Here is a 20999-nt window from a genome sequence, read left to right on the forward strand (position 1 = left end):
TACAAAACCGATTGCTGGCTTTTTACGCACATTTTCCCAGATAGTGTGCTTTGTAATGCACCATTTTAACCCATTATTCAAAACATTTACTCGGGGGATGGTGAAGAATCTCCCTGAGCCCCCCAACCCCCACTCATTTTCGTTAGTTCGGGCTCCCTCGCTATGCTCACGTTGCAATCACATACTTGTGGCAAATATTTACACCCTCCAAAAAAACAACTCACCAGCCACCACTGGTGTCTCGTTATGTTACATTAAAGATTTAAGCTTTGGTTGAAAAACATATTTACTTCTTTCACTTGCAGTAGTGCATGCCCCTACAGCAGCATAATCATCATGGGCATTCTGCACATGTGGTGGTCTGGAGCGGTCCTGGGTGTGGCGTGCCCTGTGCTTTGTTAAGGAGTTTGGGGGGGTCTCCACATCATGGCTACGCCATTGAGTACCACTGGGTCTGACAAAGGGGTAGTGTGCAGTGCGCGCCTTGAAGTCTGCCAGTGAGTCCCCGGGTGAGAAGCAACTTGTGGGTGTTTTCAATTTTAAATAACTGTGTGGTGCTATGAATTTATGGGTGCAGCAATGATATTACATTAAATGGTGTTCAGTCCTCTGGCACCCAGTATTAGGCTTAGATAATAAAAACGATGGGCGGTCTTGGGTATATTGAAAGAACCTTTCACAGGTATTATACTCCAGCAAAGATAACATTATCAGGTGCACTCCCCTCTGTGCATGCAGACCAGTCTAATAGGTTTCTTCTATCGTGGTGGTAGCTGAATCATATATACATTTATTACCAGGGAATTTTGTTGATACTAAATCCTGGTCAATAATTTAATTTTTAGGCCTTGCTCGTGCAGCATTTTTCTCCTGGTTAAACAGCAACGCACGCCTCCCCAGGTCAGTGCTTTCTTGGCTTGTTTAACACAGTAATGCCACAAATAACACGTACTTCTATGTCCATTGATCTATAGATGTTTCATAAACTAGCTGTAGCCTGCGTTACAGATTTTGGTTACCCTGTTAGAAATACTGCATTATATATGTTTTACATATAGACCTCCAAGTGGAATCTAGAAAATGGCATTCCCCAAATGTGTAATCGTGGACAAACCATGCCTCCCTCTGTGCCTCGATTCTTATATCTGGCTGAAATGAGAGCACCTGGAAACATGAGTGCTAGATGTATCTATAAAATCTGAAGGTCGTTTGCCATCACTTCGTGTGATGTCACTTGGGGTGGGGTAAAATAACATCACTTCCTGTGATGTCATCAGGGGGTTAAGGGTCATTTGATGTCACTTCCGCTGCTCCTGGCGTTTTGGTGAAATGACTTCCCTGCATGCGAGTTCTGTTCGCCCCTACACACGGTGTAGACAGGGTGCAGTACCTGGCCAGGATCTCGATGCAGACCACGGCGGGCGCCAACCTCTCAACCACATCAATGATTAAGTTGTAGGGGGACCGTTGTGTGCTCCAGTGGTTGGGGGGCTTGGCAGGGATGGGCTTGGCCACGTTAACCTTGGGCAGCAGAAACCGCAGAAGGCTCCCACCCGCACCATCCTTCCTCCAGCACTCACCCTCAGCGAGCCGCCCTGAGCCTGGGCCGCACACCTGGCCTCCCTTTCCCGACCTCCACCTCTATCACAGGCCGACAGGGGAAGGCAGGCAGGGGTGGAATTAGCCATAGGGATTATCATGGCTATGGGCAGGCAATGGATGGGCGTACAACCAAACAACACCTAATACACTGTGTGTTCCTCCACAAATGTCACTCGTCTGTACCCTTCGTCATATGCTATTCCTCCCTATGTATACACGATTATGTATTGGAATGCAATAGCTTGGGATTCATAGGTGTTGAAAGCTACACCTAATAGCCCAAACTAATGAATAGGGTAGGAGGAAAGTAAAGAACAGGAGCAGGTAGATGGGGAGGAAGAGTGGTGGCAGGTTAAAAGAGAACTTCAGTTTTTGTAGAATTGAGGTGAGGGAAATGAGAATGCATCTAGGACTGGATAGCAGAGATGGAGTTAGAGAAAGAGGGGAAGGAGAGAAAGATCCAAGAGTCATCATTGTAGAAGTGGCATGAAAGATTAAATGAGGAGGAGCAAGCAGAAATATGCAAAGTTTAATGAGAAAGGGTGCCAGTACAGAGCCCTGGGAAACACCATATAGAAGAGGACGAAAAGAAGAAATGGTGCCCGCCCATGATACCGGATAGGATCGTTCAGAAAGCTAGGAGTGGAATTATTGAAGGACAGATTCAAACAGTTCATGAGAAGAAAGTGTGGAAAGTAGTGTAGGGTAATCAAAAGTTTCAAAAGCTGCAGATAGATCTAAAAGAATAAAAGTAGAGGAGCGTTTAATATGACTGGCAGAAAGAAGGACCTAAGAGACATTAAGACGAGCAGTTTCAGTGAAATGGGAGGTCAAAGGGGTCAAAAGCCAGACTGAACAGAAGGAGGAAGAGAGTGCAAGTTCAGACATGAGGAGACCTGTGTGTAAGGGAGATAGGGAACAAATTCCCTCGGAGTGTGGGATCGGGCCAGGTTTTTTTAGAACAGGAATGATCATCACTTGCTTCAAAGAAGAGGGAAAGGAAGATGATCAGAGAGAAAGAATAGGAATAGTAGTGAGATAAGGAATATGTTGGTGTAAATAGAAGGAATCAGAGAGGAGGGTATGGGGTCAAGAGGGGAATATTTCAAGTGTTGGGCAAGAGAGAGTTCACAGGCCCTAGTCTAAGCACAGCATAGAGAAAGGCTCTTCTGAGAAGGCTCTTCCAGGTGTTACTTAAAAATTCTTCATCCTTTGTCATCGTCCTGCTTTCATAAAGCACCTTTTAGGCCTCTTCAAGGCCTCTGAGTTTTTTGGCTTGAGCCTCTTGTTTTAGAGCATTTACTGGGTGTTTTTTCAGCACTTCTCGGTGCGCTGTTCAATTTGTACGAACATCTTATACTTCACAATACCATGTAGATCTCTTCCAGACCTTTTCTTCCTTACTCTTAAGGATAGGTCTTCCCAAGACCTAGGACTTATTGGCATTCAAGATGTAGGTCCCCCCCAGACCTCTGGTTTCCCAGATTTCACTAGTTCAGGTCTCTTATAGACTTCTGGATTTTCAACCATCCACTGTTAAGGTCTCTCAGGGACCTCTGATTTCTCATCACTTCAAAGTTGTGGCCTCTCAAAGAACTCAGGTTTCGCTTCACATTACTGTCTCTCGTAGACCTTTTGCTGGTGCCACACGCATGCCATCTGTGTTCAGGTAGCAATTAGGTACTCCAGTAAACCTTCCACATTATACCAAGTGGTAGCTTCCCAGTCCCAACAAGAAGTGTCAAGGAGCATGTCCTTCTCCTGGTCTGATTCTGCCTCTTCTTGCCCAGCTTCGTATATAGAGCTTAAATGGTGTGTGTCATTGTGATACCCCATGGGGGACCATTAGGTTGTTTCTGAATTATCTGCATATTCTCATCATGATCTTCGTGCTTTAAATACTCCTTTATTTGTATCTTCCTGTATTTCTGGTCTCCCTTCATTCTTCATTTGCTGCTCTTTCTGCCGATGATGCTACTTCAATTTTTTTCTTCTACTCTTTCTACACGTCTTGATTCTTTATATCCTGCCTCTGATTTCTCTCCTTCCCGGGAGCCACCTGAACCTTGGATTACTCCCTATCCTCGCTCAATGTGGTAAGTTCTCTGTCACTTTGAGCGGTGCCGACACAAGCCTTTCACTGATTCAGATCAGTTGTCCGTCTCTTCTTATCATGCATTATATGATGACGCACTTCTCTCTGCCATATGGTCATACTACTCAGATCTTTTATGTACTCAATCTGCTTGTCCTAGGCATCTGTTCCAATCACTCTCTCATCTTCTCTCTCCGCCTTCTCCTGATTACTCACTTGATTCTACCTTAAGTGCATCTGATCTTGCCACTTATGTTTCCTCTAAAGTGGCTACTCTTCATGCTGCAATTGCTCTGTCTTGCCCTTTTCTTTCTTCTTCTACATCTTCTTCTCCACATCTGGTTATTTTATCATTCTCTTTTATTTCTATTTCTGATACTTTATCTCTGCTGGTGTGTGCTCATCCCACAGCTTCTCCTTATGATCCTTTTCCTATTCTTTTTTTTTTCTTTTTTTAAATTGTATACGGTTTAAATTAAACCTTTACAAATTTATATTCAAAGCATGTAAAAATCAGGTAAAAAGCAACAAATACAAAAGAAGCATATACGATAGCCACATTACAGAATTTGAAAACATGATATCAACTGATTATCAAGTTAAGAAAAAAAATATCATCAGTTCATGTGATTACAGAGTACAAAATCAAGCAAGCCTTCCATCATTTCAATAGTTCATCATAGTACTTTTCCCCAAGAAAGAGTTAATAGCAGGAGGAGTTTCAAACCAGGAGTATATACATAACACTGAGACGTGGGTATCTAATCCCAATGAGCTCTTTCCCAGATAAACAGTGCAAACTGACAGAGATAGTTTCCCCCTTGTTCTTCAAGATATTAAGACATGTAATAAAGCCTGACAATGTCAGGCCCTCATGCATTATACGGATTATAGGTCTCGCTAAAAATAAAAAAACAGTCAAAGTCTTCATTGGGCTAGAGAACCAGCAAACCGTTAGACTTCAATGGCATTACCTACCCCAGCAAATCTTTAACTTATGCAAAAATGTTTCACCTCCCTTGCCTTAAATGGGAGCACCCTCTCCGAGCTCTGAAGTTTACCCTCGACCTAAGTAAGAAGGCCATCCAGTCTTTGTTTTACTTGGGATTCTGGGATTTGTAGTTTTCCTAAATTGCATTCAATTGAGAAAGAAAAACTACAAGTCCCTGAATTCGAAGGAAATAAATACAACTGTGTGGCCTTGTTGCGCATTGCCAAGGAAAACAAGCAAGCAGGGATGTCAATTGGGTGTCACCAGGGGTCGCAACTGCGACCCCCGGGGGCCAAAGTTGCAACCCTTGAGACTCCCATGTGACCCCAACTTTAAAGAAGAAAGAGAAATTTGGGGAAACATGTTTTCTTTTTTTGGCAAAAAAAGGTACTCCTGGTGTAGCGGGCCCTCACGTGGCACGGGCGACCCACCACACCATGTCTGGTGGGTCCCCTGCCCAGTCCTCTCCCATCAAGGTGAAGTCTGGGCAGGGTAGGCACTCAGTAGGGGTTGGAGCTGACAGCGACATGTGGCACATGTCACATGCCACGTTCAGCTTCAACCCCTTCTCCTTCGGCTTCCTTGCAGCTCACATACAGGAACCTGGAAGCCCTTGCAGCTTCCTGGTTCCTGTTTCTGAGCAGCACAGAGGAGCCGAGGGGTCCTGGACAGATGGACCGAAGCTGCAAGAAAAAGGTAAGAAGGCTTTTTTTTGTAATATGATGTGTGTTTTGCATGTGTGAAGTGTGTGTCAGATGTATGTATGTGAATGGTGGGTGAATGAGACGTAATGTGATGTGTGTTTTTGAATGTTCTGGGTGGGTGGGTGTGTGCCTGTGTAGAGAATGCAATGAGTGGATGTAAGAGATGGTGTGAGTGATTGATGGGTGAATGAGAAGTGATGTAATAAGTGTTTTTGAATGTTCTGGGTCGGTGGGTGTGTGCCTGTGTAGAGAATGCAATGAGTGGATGCAAGAGAAAGTGTGAGTGATTGGTGGGTGAATGAGAAGTGATGTGATGTGTGCTTTTGAATGCTCTTGGTGGGTGGTGTGCCCATGTGTAGAGAATGCAATGAGTGGATGTAAGAGAAGGTGTGAGTGACTGGTGGGTGAATGAGAAGTGATGTAATGTGTGTTTTTGAATGTTCTGGGTGGGTGCCTCTGTATAGAATGTAATGAGTGGGTGCAAGAGAAAGTGTGAGTGACTGCTGGGTGAATGAGAAGTGCTGTAATGTGTGTTTTTGAATTCTCTTGGTGGGTTTGTGTGTACATGTGTAGAGAATGCAATCAGCGGATGTAAGAGAAGTTGTGAGTGACTGGTGTGTGAATGAGAAGTGATGTGATGTGTGTTTCTGAATGTTCTGGGTGTGTGGGTGTGTGCCTGAGTACAGAAAGCAATGAGTGGAAGTAATAGAAGGTGTGAGTGACTGGTGGGTGAATGAGAAGTGATATGATGTGTGTTTGTGAATGTTCTGGGTGGGTGGATGGGTGTGTACCTGTGTAGAAAATATAATGCGCAGATGGGTGTGTGCCTGCGTAGAGAATGCAATGAGTGGATGTAAGAGAATGTGTGTGTGAGTGATTGGTGGTTGAATGAGTATGAATGTGATGGTGTGTTTTTTAATGTTGTGGGTGGGTGGGTTGATGTGTGTGGTGCCTGTGGTGCCTGTGTAGAAAATGCAATGGTTGGAGGTAAGAAAAGGTGTATGACTGAGTGACCGGTGGGTGAATGAGTATGAATGTGATGCCGTATTTTCAAATGTTCTACGTGGGTGGGTGTGTGCCTGTGTAGAAAATGCAATGAGTGCATGTAAGAGAAGGTGTGAGTGACTGGTGGGCGAATGAGCATGCATGTGGTAGTGTGCGTTTGAATGTTGTGGGTGGGGTGTGGTGTGTGCCTGTGTGGTGAATCCAGTGTGAGTGATTGTGTGAGGGTTTGCATGGCTGAGTAACCGGTGGGTGAAAGGGGATGCATGTGTGTTTAAGGCTCTGGAAGACTGGGGATCACTAGAGCATTTTTGCCACATCCTTTATTGACTTTGCATGTTTTACGGGTATTTTTGGGCAAAGGCAAGTTCATGTGTGCCATTCCCTGGCATGACATTTATTACTCAGCATCTTTAAAAAAGCAAGCATGATAAGTAGTGTCACCTCGCTAGATTGATGTTTTGGCATAGCGGCCTGTATTTTCTTCACAGTAGCATGACATTTTATTAACTGAGCATCCATGGTGAATCAAGCAAGGTAAGTGTTCTTATGGGTCTAGACTGGCTTACATTGAAACTACTTTGGACAGGTCTTCCTATTGTGACATGTCACTTTTAATGGCCAATCCAAAGGGAGTATGTACTTACATAGGAGTACTGGCATATATTGGCAGAGGCAGTTTTGTGCCCAGTGCCGGTAATGTTAGTATAGAAAAACATCTTAAAGCGAACATAAGTATGGTCTTATGTGGGAATACTAGAATGTTGGTGGAGCCAGCATGGAAATGTATGGGCACAGCCAGCATACAAATGTGTTTTATACTGGCATATATTGCAGGGACCGGCATGATAATGCATTGGGAAATGCCCTGTGCACTTTTGGTGACTTGCATCTATTGTACTTATTTAATGATTTACCCTACAAAACCGATTGCTGGCTTTTTACGCACATTTTCCCAGATAGTGTGCTTTGTAATGCACCATTTTAACCCATTATTCAAAACATTTACTCGGGGGATGGTGAAGAATCTCCCTGAGCCCCCCAACCCCCACTCATTTTCGTTAGTTCGGGCTCCCTCGCTATGCTCACGTTGCAATCACATACTTGTGGCAAATATTTACACCCTCCAAAAAAACAACTCACCAGCCACCACTGGTGTCTCGTTATGTTACATTAAAGATTTAAGCTTTGGTTGAAAAACATATTTACTTCTTTCACTTGCAGTAGTGCATGCCCCTACAGCAGCATAATCATCATGGGCATTCTGCACATGTGGTGGTCTGGAGCGGTCCTGGGTGTGGCGTGCCCTGTGCTTTGTTAAGGAGTTTGGGGGGGTCTCCACATCATGGCTACGCCATTGAGTACCACTGGGTCTGACAAAGGGGTAGTGTGCAGTGCGCGCCTTGAAGTCTGCCAGTGAGTCCCCGGGTGAGAAGCAACTTGTGGGTGTTTTCAATTTTAAATAACTGTGTGGTGCTATGAATTTATGGGTGCAGCAATGATATTACATTAAATGGTGTTCAGTCCTCTGGCACCCAGTATTAGGCTTAGATAATAAAAACGATGGGCGGTCTTGGGTATATTGAAAGAACCTTTCACAGGTATTATACTCCAGCAAAGATAACATTATCAGGTGCACTCCCCTCTGTGCATGCAGACCAGTCTAATAGGTTTCTTCTATCGTGGTGGTAGCTGAATCATATATACATTTATTACCAGGGAATTTTGTTGATACTAAATCCTGGTCAATTATTTAATTTTTAGGCCTTGCTCGTGCAGCATTTTTCTCCTGGTTAAACAGCAACGCACGCCTCCCCAGGTCAGTGCTTTCTTGGCTTGTTTAACACAGTAATGCCACAAATAACACGTACTTCTATGTCCATTGATCTATAGATGTTTCATAAACTAGCTGTAGCCTGCGTTACAGATTTTGGTTACCCTGTTAGAAATACTGCATTATATATGTTTTACATATAGACCTCCAAGTGGAATCTAGAAAATGGCATTCCCCAAATGTGTAATCGTGGACAAACCATGCCTCCCTCTGTGCCTCGATTCTTATATCTGGCTGAAATGAGAGCACCTGGAAACATGAGTGCTAGATGTATCTATAAAATCTGAAGGTCGTTTGCCATCACTTCGTGTGATGTCACTTGGGGTGGGGTAAAATAACATCACTTCCTGTGATGTCATCAGGGGGTTAAGGGTCATTTGATGTCACTTCCGCTGCTCCTGGCGTTTTGGTGAAATGACTTCCCTGCATGCGAGTTCTGTTCGCCCCTACACACGGTGTAGACAGGGTGCAGTACCTGGCCAGGATCTCGATGCAGACCACGGCGGGCGCCAACCTCTCAACCACATCAATGATTAAGTTGTAGGGGGACCGTTGTGTGCTCCAGTGGTTGGGGGGCTTGGCAGGGATGGGCTTGGCCACGTTAACCTTGGGCAGCAGAAACCGCAGAAGGCTCCCACCCGCACCATCCTTCCTCCAGCACTCACCCTCAGCGAGCCGCCCTGAGCCTGGGCCGCACACCTGGCCTCCCTTTCCCGACCTCCACCTCTATCACAGGCCGACAGGGGAAGGCAGGCAGGGGTGGAATTAGCCATAGGGATTATCATGGCTATGGGCAGGCAATGGATGGGCGTACAACCAAACAACACCTAATACACTGTGTGTTCCTCCACAAATGTCACTCGTCTGTACCCTTCGTCATATGCTATTCCTCCCTATGTATACACGATTATGTATTGGAATGCAATAGCTTGGGATTCATAGGTGTTGAAAGCTACACCTAATAGCCCAAACTAATGAATAGGGTAGGAGGAAAGTAAAGAACAGGAGCAGGTAGATGGGGAGGAAGAGTGGTGGCAGGTTAAAAGAGAACTTCAGTTTTTGTAGAATTGAGGTGAGGGAAATGAGAATGCATCTAGGACTGGATAGCAGAGATGGAGTTAGAGAAAGAGGGGAAGGAGAGAAAGATCCAAGAGTCATCATTGTAGAAGTGGCATGAAAGATTAAATGAGGAGGAGCAAGCAGAAATATGCAAAGTTTAATGAGAAAGGGTGCCAGTACAGAGCCCTGGGAAACACCATATAGAAGAGGACGAAAAGAAGAAATGGTGCCCGCCCATGATACCGGATAGGATCGTTCAGAAAGCTAGGAGTGGAATTATTGAAGGACAGATTCAAACAGTTCATGAGAAGAAAGTGTGGAAAGTAGTGTAGGGTAATCAAAAGTTTCAAAAGCTGCAGATAGATCTAAAAGAATAAAAGTAGAGGAGCGTTTAATATGACTGGCAGAAAGAAGGACCTAAGAGACATTAAGACGAGCAGTTTCAGTGAAATGGGAGGTCAAAGGGGTCAAAAGCCAGACTGAACAGAAGGAGGAAGAGAGTGCAAGTTCAGACATGAGGAGACCTGTGTGTAAGGGAGATAGGGAACAAATTCCCTCGGAGTGTGGGATCGGGCCAGGTTTTTTTAGAACAGGAATGATCATCACTTGCTTCAAAGAAGAGGGAAAGGAAGATGATCAGAGAGAAAGAATAGGAATAGTAGTGAGATAAGGAATATGTTGGTGTAAATAGAAGGAATCAGAGAGGAGGGTATGGGGTCAAGAGGGGAATATTTCAAGTGTTGGGCAAGAGAGAGTTCACAGGCCCTAGTCTAAGCACAGCATAGAGAAAGGCTCTTCTGAGAAGGCTCTTCCAGGTGTTACTTAAAAATTCTTCATCCTTTGTCATCGTCCTGCTTTCATAAAGCACCTTTTAGGCCTCTTCAAGGCCTCTGAGTTTTTTGGCTTGAGCCTCTTGTTTTAGAGCATTTACTGGGTGTTTTTTCAGCACTTCTCGGTGCGCTGTTCAATTTGTACGAACATCTTATACTTCACAATACCATGTAGATCTCTTCCAGACCTTTTCTTCCTTACTCTTAAGGATAGGTCTTCCCAAGACCTAGGACTTATTGGCATTCAAGATGTAGGTCCCCCCCAGACCTCTGGTTTCCCAGATTTCACTAGTTCAGGTCTCTTATAGACTTCTGGATTTTCAACCATCCACTGTTAAGGTCTCTCAGGGACCTCTGATTTCTCATCACTTCAAAGTTGTGGCCTCTCAAAGAACTCAGGTTTCGCTTCACATTACTGTCTCTCGTAGACCTTTTGCTGGTGCCACACGCATGCCATCTGTGTTCAGGTAGCAATTAGGTACTCCAGTAAACCTTCCACATTATACCAAGTGGTAGCTTCCCAGTCCCAACAAGAAGTGTCAAGGAGCATGTCCTTCTCCTGGTCTGATTCTGCCTCTTCTTGCCCAGCTTCGTATATAGAGCTTAAATGGTGTGTGTCATTGTGATACCCCATGGGGGACCATTAGGTTGTTTCTGAATTATCTGCATATTCTCATCATGATCTTCGTGCTTTAAATACTCCTTTATTTGTATCTTCCTGTATTTCTGGTCTCCCTTCATTCTTCATTTGCTGCTCTTTCTGCCGATGATGCTACTTCAATTTTTTTCTTCTACTCTTTCTACACGTCTTGATTCTTTATATCCTGCCTCTGATTTCTCTCCTTCCCGGGAGCCACCTGAACCTTGGATTACTCCCTATCCTCGCTCAATGTGGTAAGTTCTCTGTCACTTTGAGCGGTGCCGACACAAGCCTTTCACTGATTCAGATCAGTTGTCCGTCTCTTCTTATCATGCATTATATGATGACGCACTTCTCTCTGCCATATGGTCATACTACTCAGATCTTTTATGTACTCAATCTGCTTGTCCTAGGCATCTGTTCCAATCACTCTCTCATCTTCTCTCTCCGCCTTCTCCTGATTACTCACTTGATTCTACCTTAAGTGCATCTGATCTTGCCACTTATGTTTCCTCTAAAGTGGCTACTCTTCATGCTGCAATTGCTCTGTCTTGCCCTTTTCTTTCTTCTTCTACATCTTCTTCTCCACATCTGGTTATTTTATCATTCTCTTTTATTTCTATTTCTGATACTTTATCTCTGCTGGTGTGTGCTCATCCCATAGCTTCTCCTTATGATCCTTTTCCTATTCTTTTTTTTTTCTTTTTTTAAATTGTATACGGTTTAAATTAAACCTTTACAAATTTATATTCAAAGCATGTAAAAATCAGGTAAAAAGCAACAAATACAAAAGAAGCATATACGATAGCCACATTACAGAATTTGAAAACATGATATCAACTGATTATCAAGTTAAGAAAAAAAATATCATCAGTTCATGTGATTACAGAGTACAAAATCAAGCAAGCCTTCCATCATTTCAATAGTTCATCATAGTACTTTTCCCCAAGAAAGAGTTAATAGCAGGAGGAGTTTCAAACCAGGAGTATATACATAACACTGAGACGTGGGTATCTAATCCCAATGAGCTCTTTCCCAGATAAACAGTGCAAACTGACAGAGATAGTTTCCCCCTTGTTCTTCAAGATATTAAGACATGTAATAAAGCCTGACAATGTCAGGCCCTCATGCACATTCTGCACACAAAGGTATTTCTTCGAAAGGGTTTCTTCACTGCAGCCAAGGCGGTAGTTATACAGAGCCAACAGATATGATGTCCTCAGTGTATTTAAAGAAGCACACTCCAGAATTATATGTTTTATTGACTCTGGTTTATGATTACAGAATCTGCATCCAATCTCATCCTTGGTTATTTGTTTTTGCCTAAGCAGTATGTCCTTTGTTGGGAGTAGATTCCACTTTAACCTGAGTAGCAACCTTGATAGTAGTGGTTGGGAAATTGGAGCAGGATAGTGTAGATGGATCCTTGGCGTTTATGCTCGTGGGAAAGGTGACTCATGGATGCATAGGAGTGAAAAGCATCCATTGTCGAGATTCAGTCAGAATCCAACAGAGACCTTTTAGTTTTCAAGGGATTCTTAATCAAGGTCTCCAGATCCGAGCCAAGATTAGTAAGTATAGTTTCACATCTATTCTTGAGATCTAACATATCAATAGAGGAGTTCACATTATCACCCAACATCTGATATAAGGAGTCAGTAATTGGGGCCACAAGCTTGCCATATAATGTCAGTAAACGCCACTGCACCCGTGCCCATAATGATATGGATCCTAGCTAGTACCTAATTGCTGCCAATGGTACTGCATTTGGGATGCCAAGGATCTTCCTCGAAAGCCTGCCCTCAATTTTGTCCTTTACTACTTATACCAAAAGTATATACCTCCCTGATTTCTATTCTTACCTGTCTTTTTAATATTTGTCTTCATACTTTGACCTTCCCTTGCCTATTCAAACATACTTCTATTTTTCCCATTCCAAAAAAACCTTCCCTATCTTTCTTAGTTTCTTGAACGTCTTGTTTATTCTCAGGTCTCTCTTTGGTTCTGATAACTCTATTCTTCCTTGTGTTCAGTCTGGTTTTCGTCCTCTTCATTCTACTGAAACTGCTCTCCTTTCGGTCTGTAACTCTCTGCTTTCTGCTCGGTAGTCTAAACAATCTTGCCTACTTATCCTACTGGATCCATCAGATGCTTTTGACATGGTGGATAATACTTTATTGTTAACTTCTCTTTCTTCCTTTGGCTTTTCTGGTTCTGTTTTATCTTGGGTTCGTTTGTACCTATTTAATTGAATATATTCAGTTTCTTGGGCTGGGACTGTTTCTGATACTTTACCTGTTTCCCACAGGGTGCCTCAAGGCTCTGTCTTAGGTCCTTTTCTTTTTCTCTTTATTTGTCTCCTTTGGCAGCGATTATTTCATTTTATTGAATATCTCATCACTTCTATGAAGATGACACTCACCTTTTTCTGTCTTTTCCCTCTTTTACTTCAATTCACAATGATCATTCGTGCTATCAAATTGTAATTAGTTATTTATAACGTGCTTAATATCCAGAGGTTTCTAAGCACGGACCGGGGGATCGAACCTGTGTTGCTCCACATCGGCTTGCTTCCAAGGCGAGCGTGTGGCCCCTGAGCTATCCTCCCAAGAAAATCTTCGATGTCGGATAATTTTCTTGTTCGCGATGCCTTCAAAACTGAAGTTCTTTTGTTTCAGGCTAGCACTATTCCTCCTTCTCCTTCTTTAATTCCTTTCCCCCCATCTTTACTTCCTATTTCTTCGACTGCTCGCAATCTTGGTGTTTATCTTAAGACTGATCAATCTTTTTCTCATCACATCTCTACTATGTCTTGCTCTTGTCGTTACAATTTTCATAAAGCTTGCCATTTTCCTACGTTTAATGCCACTAAACTCTTAGTTTATTTTTTATTTTTTCATGTCTTTAATATTGCTCTGTTTTTCTTTTTGGTCTTCCTACCTCTTGTCTGGCACTGTTAAAGTCTGTTTCAATGCCTCTATTTGTCTTTTACGTTTACTTTCTCCTTGATATTCTATCTCTTTGTCTCTTTGTCTTGATCCTCTCTAGGTTGGATTTCATTTCACTCTCATCTTAAATGTTACTTTCTCTGTATTGTTTTTAAACCATGTTATGGTCTTGCTCCCTCTTATCTTTCATCTCATATTTCTTTTTATGTACCTTCTTGCTCACTCCATTCTCAATCTCAATTCTTATTATCAGTTCCTTATCCCCCATGTGCACATCACGATTTTGTTCCTTTTCACTTTTAGCACCTTTTCATTGAAATTCGTTGCCTCTTTCTCTTCATTCTAGCTCTTCTTATTCCTCATTTCGTTCTACACGAAGGAACCATCTCCTCCAGCCCTGATATAAAATCTGCTAAATGTTGTACTTCCTTTCATCCTGATTTTAGTGTACTGTAAGTTGGATCTTTGCAGCGTTTTGATGTGAAGCACTTTATAAATGACAAATAAAATAATAATATAAAATCGGGTATTGGGATTGAGATTTTCCCTTGTTTACCTTAATTGGCACTTCAACTTGTAACAGTCACCTCTCTGCATTGGTTTATTGTAGTACCAGCCCCACCCGGCAGTTCTGCAGCTTTCTAGTTGTGGCACAGCATCAACACCATCTTGGATTTCCTTGTGTAGCAGCTCTAAACTCCATGGCATCCCACCTCCTCTGAGGCTCAGGGAGTGGACTGCAGCAGCATAACTGCTTGGCCGTGCATTTTGTGGCTTGTTTGCTATAGTTGTCTTCTCTTTTAGACATGCTACCTATGCGCTGCTACCTGTGCACTCTGCAAACTCGCAGGTTTTCAAACGGACAAGGAATGCTTCTTTACTTTTTCCGGCTTTGTCCCAGTTTGTACATGGCCTGAAGGGGTTGAAAGACGCATTCCCAATTGGTATTTGGGATAACAGATGTTTGTGGTGGCTTAATACTGCACGTTGAAGGGGGTGGCAAGCCTGAACAATCACGCTGTAGATACTCTTTGGGAGACACATCTGGTAGCAGCTGCACTAACCCTGCCCCTTGCTGCTCACCCCCTTCACAAACTGTTGTGCACTAGCACCTTTCGGCGTTTCTCATGCACAGAATGGAATTACCATAATAAATGATCTCGGTCTCAAATAAGCCCCCAGACTCAAAGAATATGCAAAGTACTACTTTATTGTCAGCTCAAATAAAGTAGGGAAATCTGGTGACGATACAAATGGCAGCTCACTCACTCTCGGTTACTTTTCCATTAGACAAAGATTTTATACTTCGATGTACGTCAGTTATGATGTCACCCTACGTGGCAAATTCATTGGCTGCCCCTTATCTATTAGGCACGCCTCGAACTACCTCTAAATACGTATAATACAGATTATAGGGAAACAATACCAGCAGATTGGCCTCTGCAAGACTGTATAGCATGCTGCTACATGGCCCATTATGACTAGTTGGCATACTCTCCTAAACTTGGACATAGGGCTTGTTAGCAGCACGTAAGCAAAGCGAAACCCAGGTGTGCGAAACAACACCAGACTTCAGCCTTGCAGCTTGCTCTGTCTCTGAGGTAGTTTTGACACAATCTGACGACCATCTTTCCATCTTTCCATCATGGCCGCTTACCTCACGTTATAGTTTCTACTGCAAAAAGCTGCTATATTTCTCATCTACCATGCGTTTCTGCGTATATACATATTCTACTTCTTTTCTCATGTATCTTTTTAGCGTATGTGATATCTCTGTCTCTTCCAGCCAGACAGATATCCTTTGTTCATTGCACAAAACTGTTTCTTCAGTGTTTTTCAGCCTTGCAGCTTGCTCTGTCTCTGAGGTAGTTTTGACACAATCTGACATCCATCTTTCTATCATGGCCGCTTTCCTCACGTTATAGTTTCTATTGCAAAAAGCTTCTATCTATCTCATCTACCTTGCGTTTCTGCATATAAACATGTGCTACTTCTTTTCTCGGGTATCTTCTTAGCGTATATGATATCTCTGTTCCTGCATATATTTCTCTGTTGTTACTTCAGTTACATTATCAAGTTTAAGTAAGTATTTGCATATCGTTTTAAGTCCGTCTTAGTGTCTTCTCTTCATGACATCACTTTGCTCTCGTCTAATTTCACCTACATCTCTTCTATGTCTTATGGTTTATGCCGACATCTTTCCGCCACGTCCTTTCACCCCATCGGTGCATTCGATACAGTTGTCTGAGTTCATAACGTCTCTCATATCTTCGATACAGTATTGGGATAATACCTGGTGTCATGCACAGTCTTCCTGTTATTCTCCAGTATGACAGAGGTGAGGGAGCGGGTACTAGAGATTAAGTCATCTGCTTCTCTGAACTGTGATGGAGAGTTCTGCCAGCTCACTACATTGGGCAGATAGTAAATAGATCAAAAGAATGTTATGGGCTTTTGCAGGAAGCTGTGTATGCTGCAGGCTCAGTGCCTCAGCGGCTAATATAAAATGTCAGAAGTACTACACCAGCAAGCTGAGCCTAACAGCTCACGTAATAATCCTCAAAATAGGACTGGTCCTCTAGCTTGCGTGTTCTTTGAGCTGGCCCCATTCTTGATTGGGCCAACACAGATTCATGCCTATTAATGTACAATGCAGTGAACAACTGTGAAAGCCAAAACGGTCAGCTTTGCCAATGCGTATTCATTAATGTATTCATTTTGATTTATTGTAATAGGGTAGGGTGACCAGACGTCCCGGTTTTCTGGGACAGTCCTCCGTCCAGGACCTGGGGTCCCGGGAGTTTTTTCATTTTAGAAACCCGTCTGGGAGTTTTTTCATTTTAGAAACCCGTCTGACGTTTGCAGGGCTGGGTAGCTACGGTAATTAAAATTGTACTTTTTTTTCACAACACTTTCAAAATTTTGAAGTTGGAGCATTGCTCAAGCCACCAACCTCTCAGGTACAAGTCACAACACTTGCTGACTGTGCTACAGACACTAGCCTGGAAACGCGTGTACAGCAAGCCATGTTATATCAATTAGAGCAAACGCCTGTTTCGGATTAACATGTCAAGATTCACAGACAAAACGGCATAAATGAGATTATATACAGTTTATAGAAAGGAGAAGTGCTGGAAATATGATTGTGTGGTGGTTGAGGGGGCGTGTTGGGGGAGGGGCGGTAATTGGTGTGCTGCGATGGGGTAGTCCCTCTTTTATGTTGTTGGTCATCCAGGTTTTTCGTTTTGGAAATCTGGTCACCCTATAATAGGGGCCAACTGACCATGGCAAGCTGGTGCACTCGACGCTTCCTTTGATGCTGCACCCTTATGTGCTTGCTTGGAATCCCCCTGAATCACATTGAGGAATTGCATGGAGCAGAAGACCTGTGATGGCAATGCAAGAGACCCAAGCCCAGATGGCTCAATTAATGTGTAAATGTTGGGCACATTCCATAAATCTGCATATACTTCGGACAAATGCCATCAATGTGGGTGGAGGACATTTATCAGTTCGAACACCTGTTGGTTCAGGGTGCACATTTACAGAGCTCTGCTTTAAATGGTCCATCACTACAGAGGCCATGTTTACCTTCCCACCTCTTGTGCGGATGTGGAGATGTAATAATAAATGAAATACTGATGTTTTACTTAAGTATTTCTATCCCGAACAGGTCTGCATTGCGCGTTCCTGTGCACCTCGCGTTCCACGGGGGAGAAAGGCCGGGTGCCGGGAAACAGGCGCATGAGCTGCGGACGCAAAGAGCGCATGCCTTGGTTAATGAGAGATGTGCCCTTGCATGCAGCAGCCCCTCCGGAAGCACACGCGCACCTGCACCCACTTCATGTGGCAGATGCCTGCAGGCGCAAAGGCTCTCATGCTGGGAAAGTCACTGTGCAGTTGGGCATTGGACGCACACGTGGTGCACAAACCTTTATGAATATGGCCCATTCAATGTTCAATTGTGTAGTGTAACGGGTTCATTGTACACCGTCTAAGCACGGATCTGAGAGAGAGTTTTCCATGGCAGTGGGCAGCGTGAGTACCACCTGCTAGTAAGCTTTCGTTGAGGGGTTTGCAGTGCAAAAGTGAAGTAAAAACATCACCAGGTTACGGGCTCACAGGTATAGTGAGTAACTGGATGTGATGAGATCACTCGTTTAGAGTACTTCCTTCCTTCTGTGTTCATCATTTTTTTTCAGTATGGTTTTTGTTGCAAAACGCAACACGTAGTGCAATAATTCAAGTATTGTACATTGTTTCCACATATAGTGGCAATTAACTGGGCCAAAGTGATGACTGGCATTTCCCCCAGCCTGAAATATTTGCTTTGCTGCCCGATCTGTGGTGTTTTGCCCGGCTGAGGTATTACAAGCGCCATTTAACAATTACTTATACGTGCGCATCGATAAATGGGTGAGGTTTTTCTTCCTCCCTTGCATGTGACCTTTTCTCAAGCAGACATGTGTTAGTCATACCTCGTCATCTTGCGTCTTGGAACGATAGCTCACAGGGGCTGTTCTTTCGTCCTTCTCTTGGCTGGAGAGAAAAAGAAAATAATATGTTAACATCAAAATGCAGTAATGGAAAGGATTATATTGCAATAGCTTCCTACGAACATGCATTTTAGGGACATCTCTACGTCGCCCATAGTGGCAGGTTTTAGGGGAGATGTTATCTGGAAACATACGAGTCAGTCATACGAATAAGCAAAGCCTCTCATTCTGTGGAGCCAAATGCACACCAACAGTACGTGTGACAGCTTCAACATGTCTCTGTGACACCCACTGTTGTCCAACTCCAGGCCTCGGCGACCGGAAACATGTCGGATTTGCATTACCTCCACGTCCCCTCTTCCTCGTCCCAGTACTTACCTCATGAGGCACCCGCCTCCGACACAGGACCTTCTTCTATTTCTTCTTATTTCTATAACTCCTCCCCCACACCCACGTCACTTAGTTTAATTTTTCCTGCCTCCAGGTTTTTTCTTCCCGGCGTGGGGCGCTGGGGAGCTCCGAATGCTGGCCCCCTGGTGGGGCTGTGTGGTGGGGCCTTCGGCTCCTTCAGGTGTGGCAAGACTCCTGGGTTCCCTGCGGGGCTTGGGACCCGGTTGAGTCAGGCTGCCTTGCCAGGTTTCTGCTGGGCTTTGGCCAGTGCAGGGCATCGTGGCCCGGGTTCTGGGAGAACGGACCCGCGTTAAGGTAAGGAGAAGGGGGGCTCCTTTTTCTTGTTTGAGCCACGTGCTCCGGAGGGGGGTGGGCTCCTCCTCTGGTGCTGCAGGCATGTTGCCATGGGAATTAATTGATGTTGTTCCTATTGGTTGTTGTTCTTTCTGGCCTCTATTTGAATGTGGGAGAGGCACGTTTGGAATTGTTTGTATGTGGAGCCTTGATTCAGTGTACAGGGGTCTTTGGTGAAGCAGGCTTCCTTGGTCACTGTTTTTGAGCTTACTCAACATGGGAACATTCTGCAAAGAGCAGGCATCTGGTCCTGTCTTCTTCTTCTTCGTCTTCCTCTTCTCCTGATTTACACAGAAAGAGAAAGAAGAAGGCTAAGCGTTTTTCCCTGACCAGAAAGGAGTTGAAGAAGCTGCTTAAGCATCGTAGAGGGAGTCACACACGTGCTCATGGACACAAGCGCAGGCGTCTGTCTTCCTCATCCTCCTCTTCTTCTGGCGCTGAGTCATCGGCCTCTTCTTGTTCCTCTTCGGCTGATGCTGAAGGGAAGTATCTGGACAGGGAGGGAGTGGAGGAGGTGCTGGCTCAAGTTGGGATTGCATGGGATTTTCAGAGCCCCTGGTGCCGGTGGAGGGGGCCGACCCTTCTATTCGCCAGTATAGGCATACACCTAGGAAGGGGTTGCCATTGGTTTCCGATATCCAGGAAAAAATCCTCCGTGAATGGCATGACCCGGAGAAGATTGCAATGCCCCGCTTCATGTCCAAACTTTACCCTTTGAAGGGCGAGACTTTGCTGTCTGATCCAGTTGAGGTCGACGATATCCTCGCCAGCCTGGTGGGTCGCTCCTCTATGTTGGCCGAGGAGGCGGCCGTCTGGGATCCAGTGGACCGCCAAGTTAATTCTGGCCTTAAGAAGGTTCATGCAGGGGATGGTTTCAGGGAGTTGAAAAAGGCTTTCAATGAAGGCTCTGATTTTGCCCCTTTGCTTACAGACATGCAGAGACAGGTTGAGTTTTTGGCCGATCTGGCTTTTGATGGGGTGCGTGGTTCAGCCATGACCATGGGGGCTGGTATATCTGCCCGGAGGCATTTGCACCTAAGGGACTGGAAGGCTTTTTGGTGATTGCCTTGAGGATAAGGTGCACAAAGTTTTTAGGGCGGACAAACATGCTGACAAACTTCGACGCAAGCCTCCTTCAACGGCCAAGAAATCTTCCTCTGGGGCTGGTCCAGTGACCAGCAGGTCTTTTCCTGGCTCCTCATCACATTCTTTTCGGAGAGCCAGGGGGGGTCGGGGTCCTCCACGCTCTTCACGTCCTGGGCCGGCACCTAAATCCTGACGGTTTGGAATTGCCAGTGGGCGGGCGGCTCTGGCAGTTTTTTCCAGTATGGGAAAGGTGGTGTTCCAACTCATGGGTTCTGGACACAGTACGATGGGGGTATCGAGTGCATTTCCTGTCTCCTCCTGTCCAGTATTGCATGGTTCGGACTGTGGTTCCCAGGTCTCGGCTCAAGAGGTTGGCCATGGACGCCGCGCTCTCCGAATTAGTGTTGAAGGCGGCCATCATGCCCGTTCCTCTCCCTGTGCAGGGTCAGGGGTTCTACTCACGGGTGTTCCTGGTCCCCAAACCTTCGGGGAAGTACCGTCTAATTCTGGACCTCAAAGCCCTGAACTGCTTCGTCCAAAAGGAACACTTAAAGATGGAGACTTTACAGAACATTCTTCCGATGTTATTAAAGGGGGCTCTCTGTCCCTGACACATGAAGTTCTTCCGCTTTGCAGTGGGATCCCAACATTTTCAGTTCAGAGTGCTCCCGTTCGGACTGCGATCAGCCCCCAGAGTATTCACCAAGCTGATGGCTCCCCTGGTGGTGCACTTACATCTGCGGGGCATTCAGATTTTTCCCTACCTGGACGATTGGTTGATCAAAGCGTCCTGCCGGCAGACTGTCATGTCTCATCTCCGATTGTTTTGCCAGGCATTGCAAGACTGGGGTTTCCTGGTGAACTGGCAGAAGTCTCAACTGGAGGCTTCTCAGGATCTAGTTTTCATTGGTGCACAGGTTTGCACCAGGATGTGGAGGGTGTTCCTGGAAAGGGTCCGTCACTTGCTG

General features: G+C 44.7%; 1 protein-coding gene across 1 annotated transcript in view; it reads right to left on the minus strand.

Annotated features, from left to right (window-relative positions):
• The window catches only part of SPATA1 (spermatogenesis associated 1), a 479533-nt gene that overhangs the window by 154928 nt on the left and 303606 nt on the right, over positions 1–20999 (minus strand). Inside the window, exon 7 of the mRNA XM_069641723.1 lies at positions 18184–18244. Coding sequence (XP_069497824.1) covers positions 18184–18244 — 61 coding nt within the window. The remainder of the gene's footprint in view (positions 1–18183; positions 18245–20999) is intronic.

The sequence above is a fragment of the Ambystoma mexicanum genome, chromosome 1q, assembly GCF_040938575.1.
Source record: "Ambystoma mexicanum isolate Mex_15411 chromosome 1q, UKY_AmexF1_1, whole genome shotgun sequence".
Taxonomy (NCBI): domain Eukaryota; kingdom Metazoa; phylum Chordata; class Amphibia; order Caudata; family Ambystomatidae; genus Ambystoma; species Ambystoma mexicanum.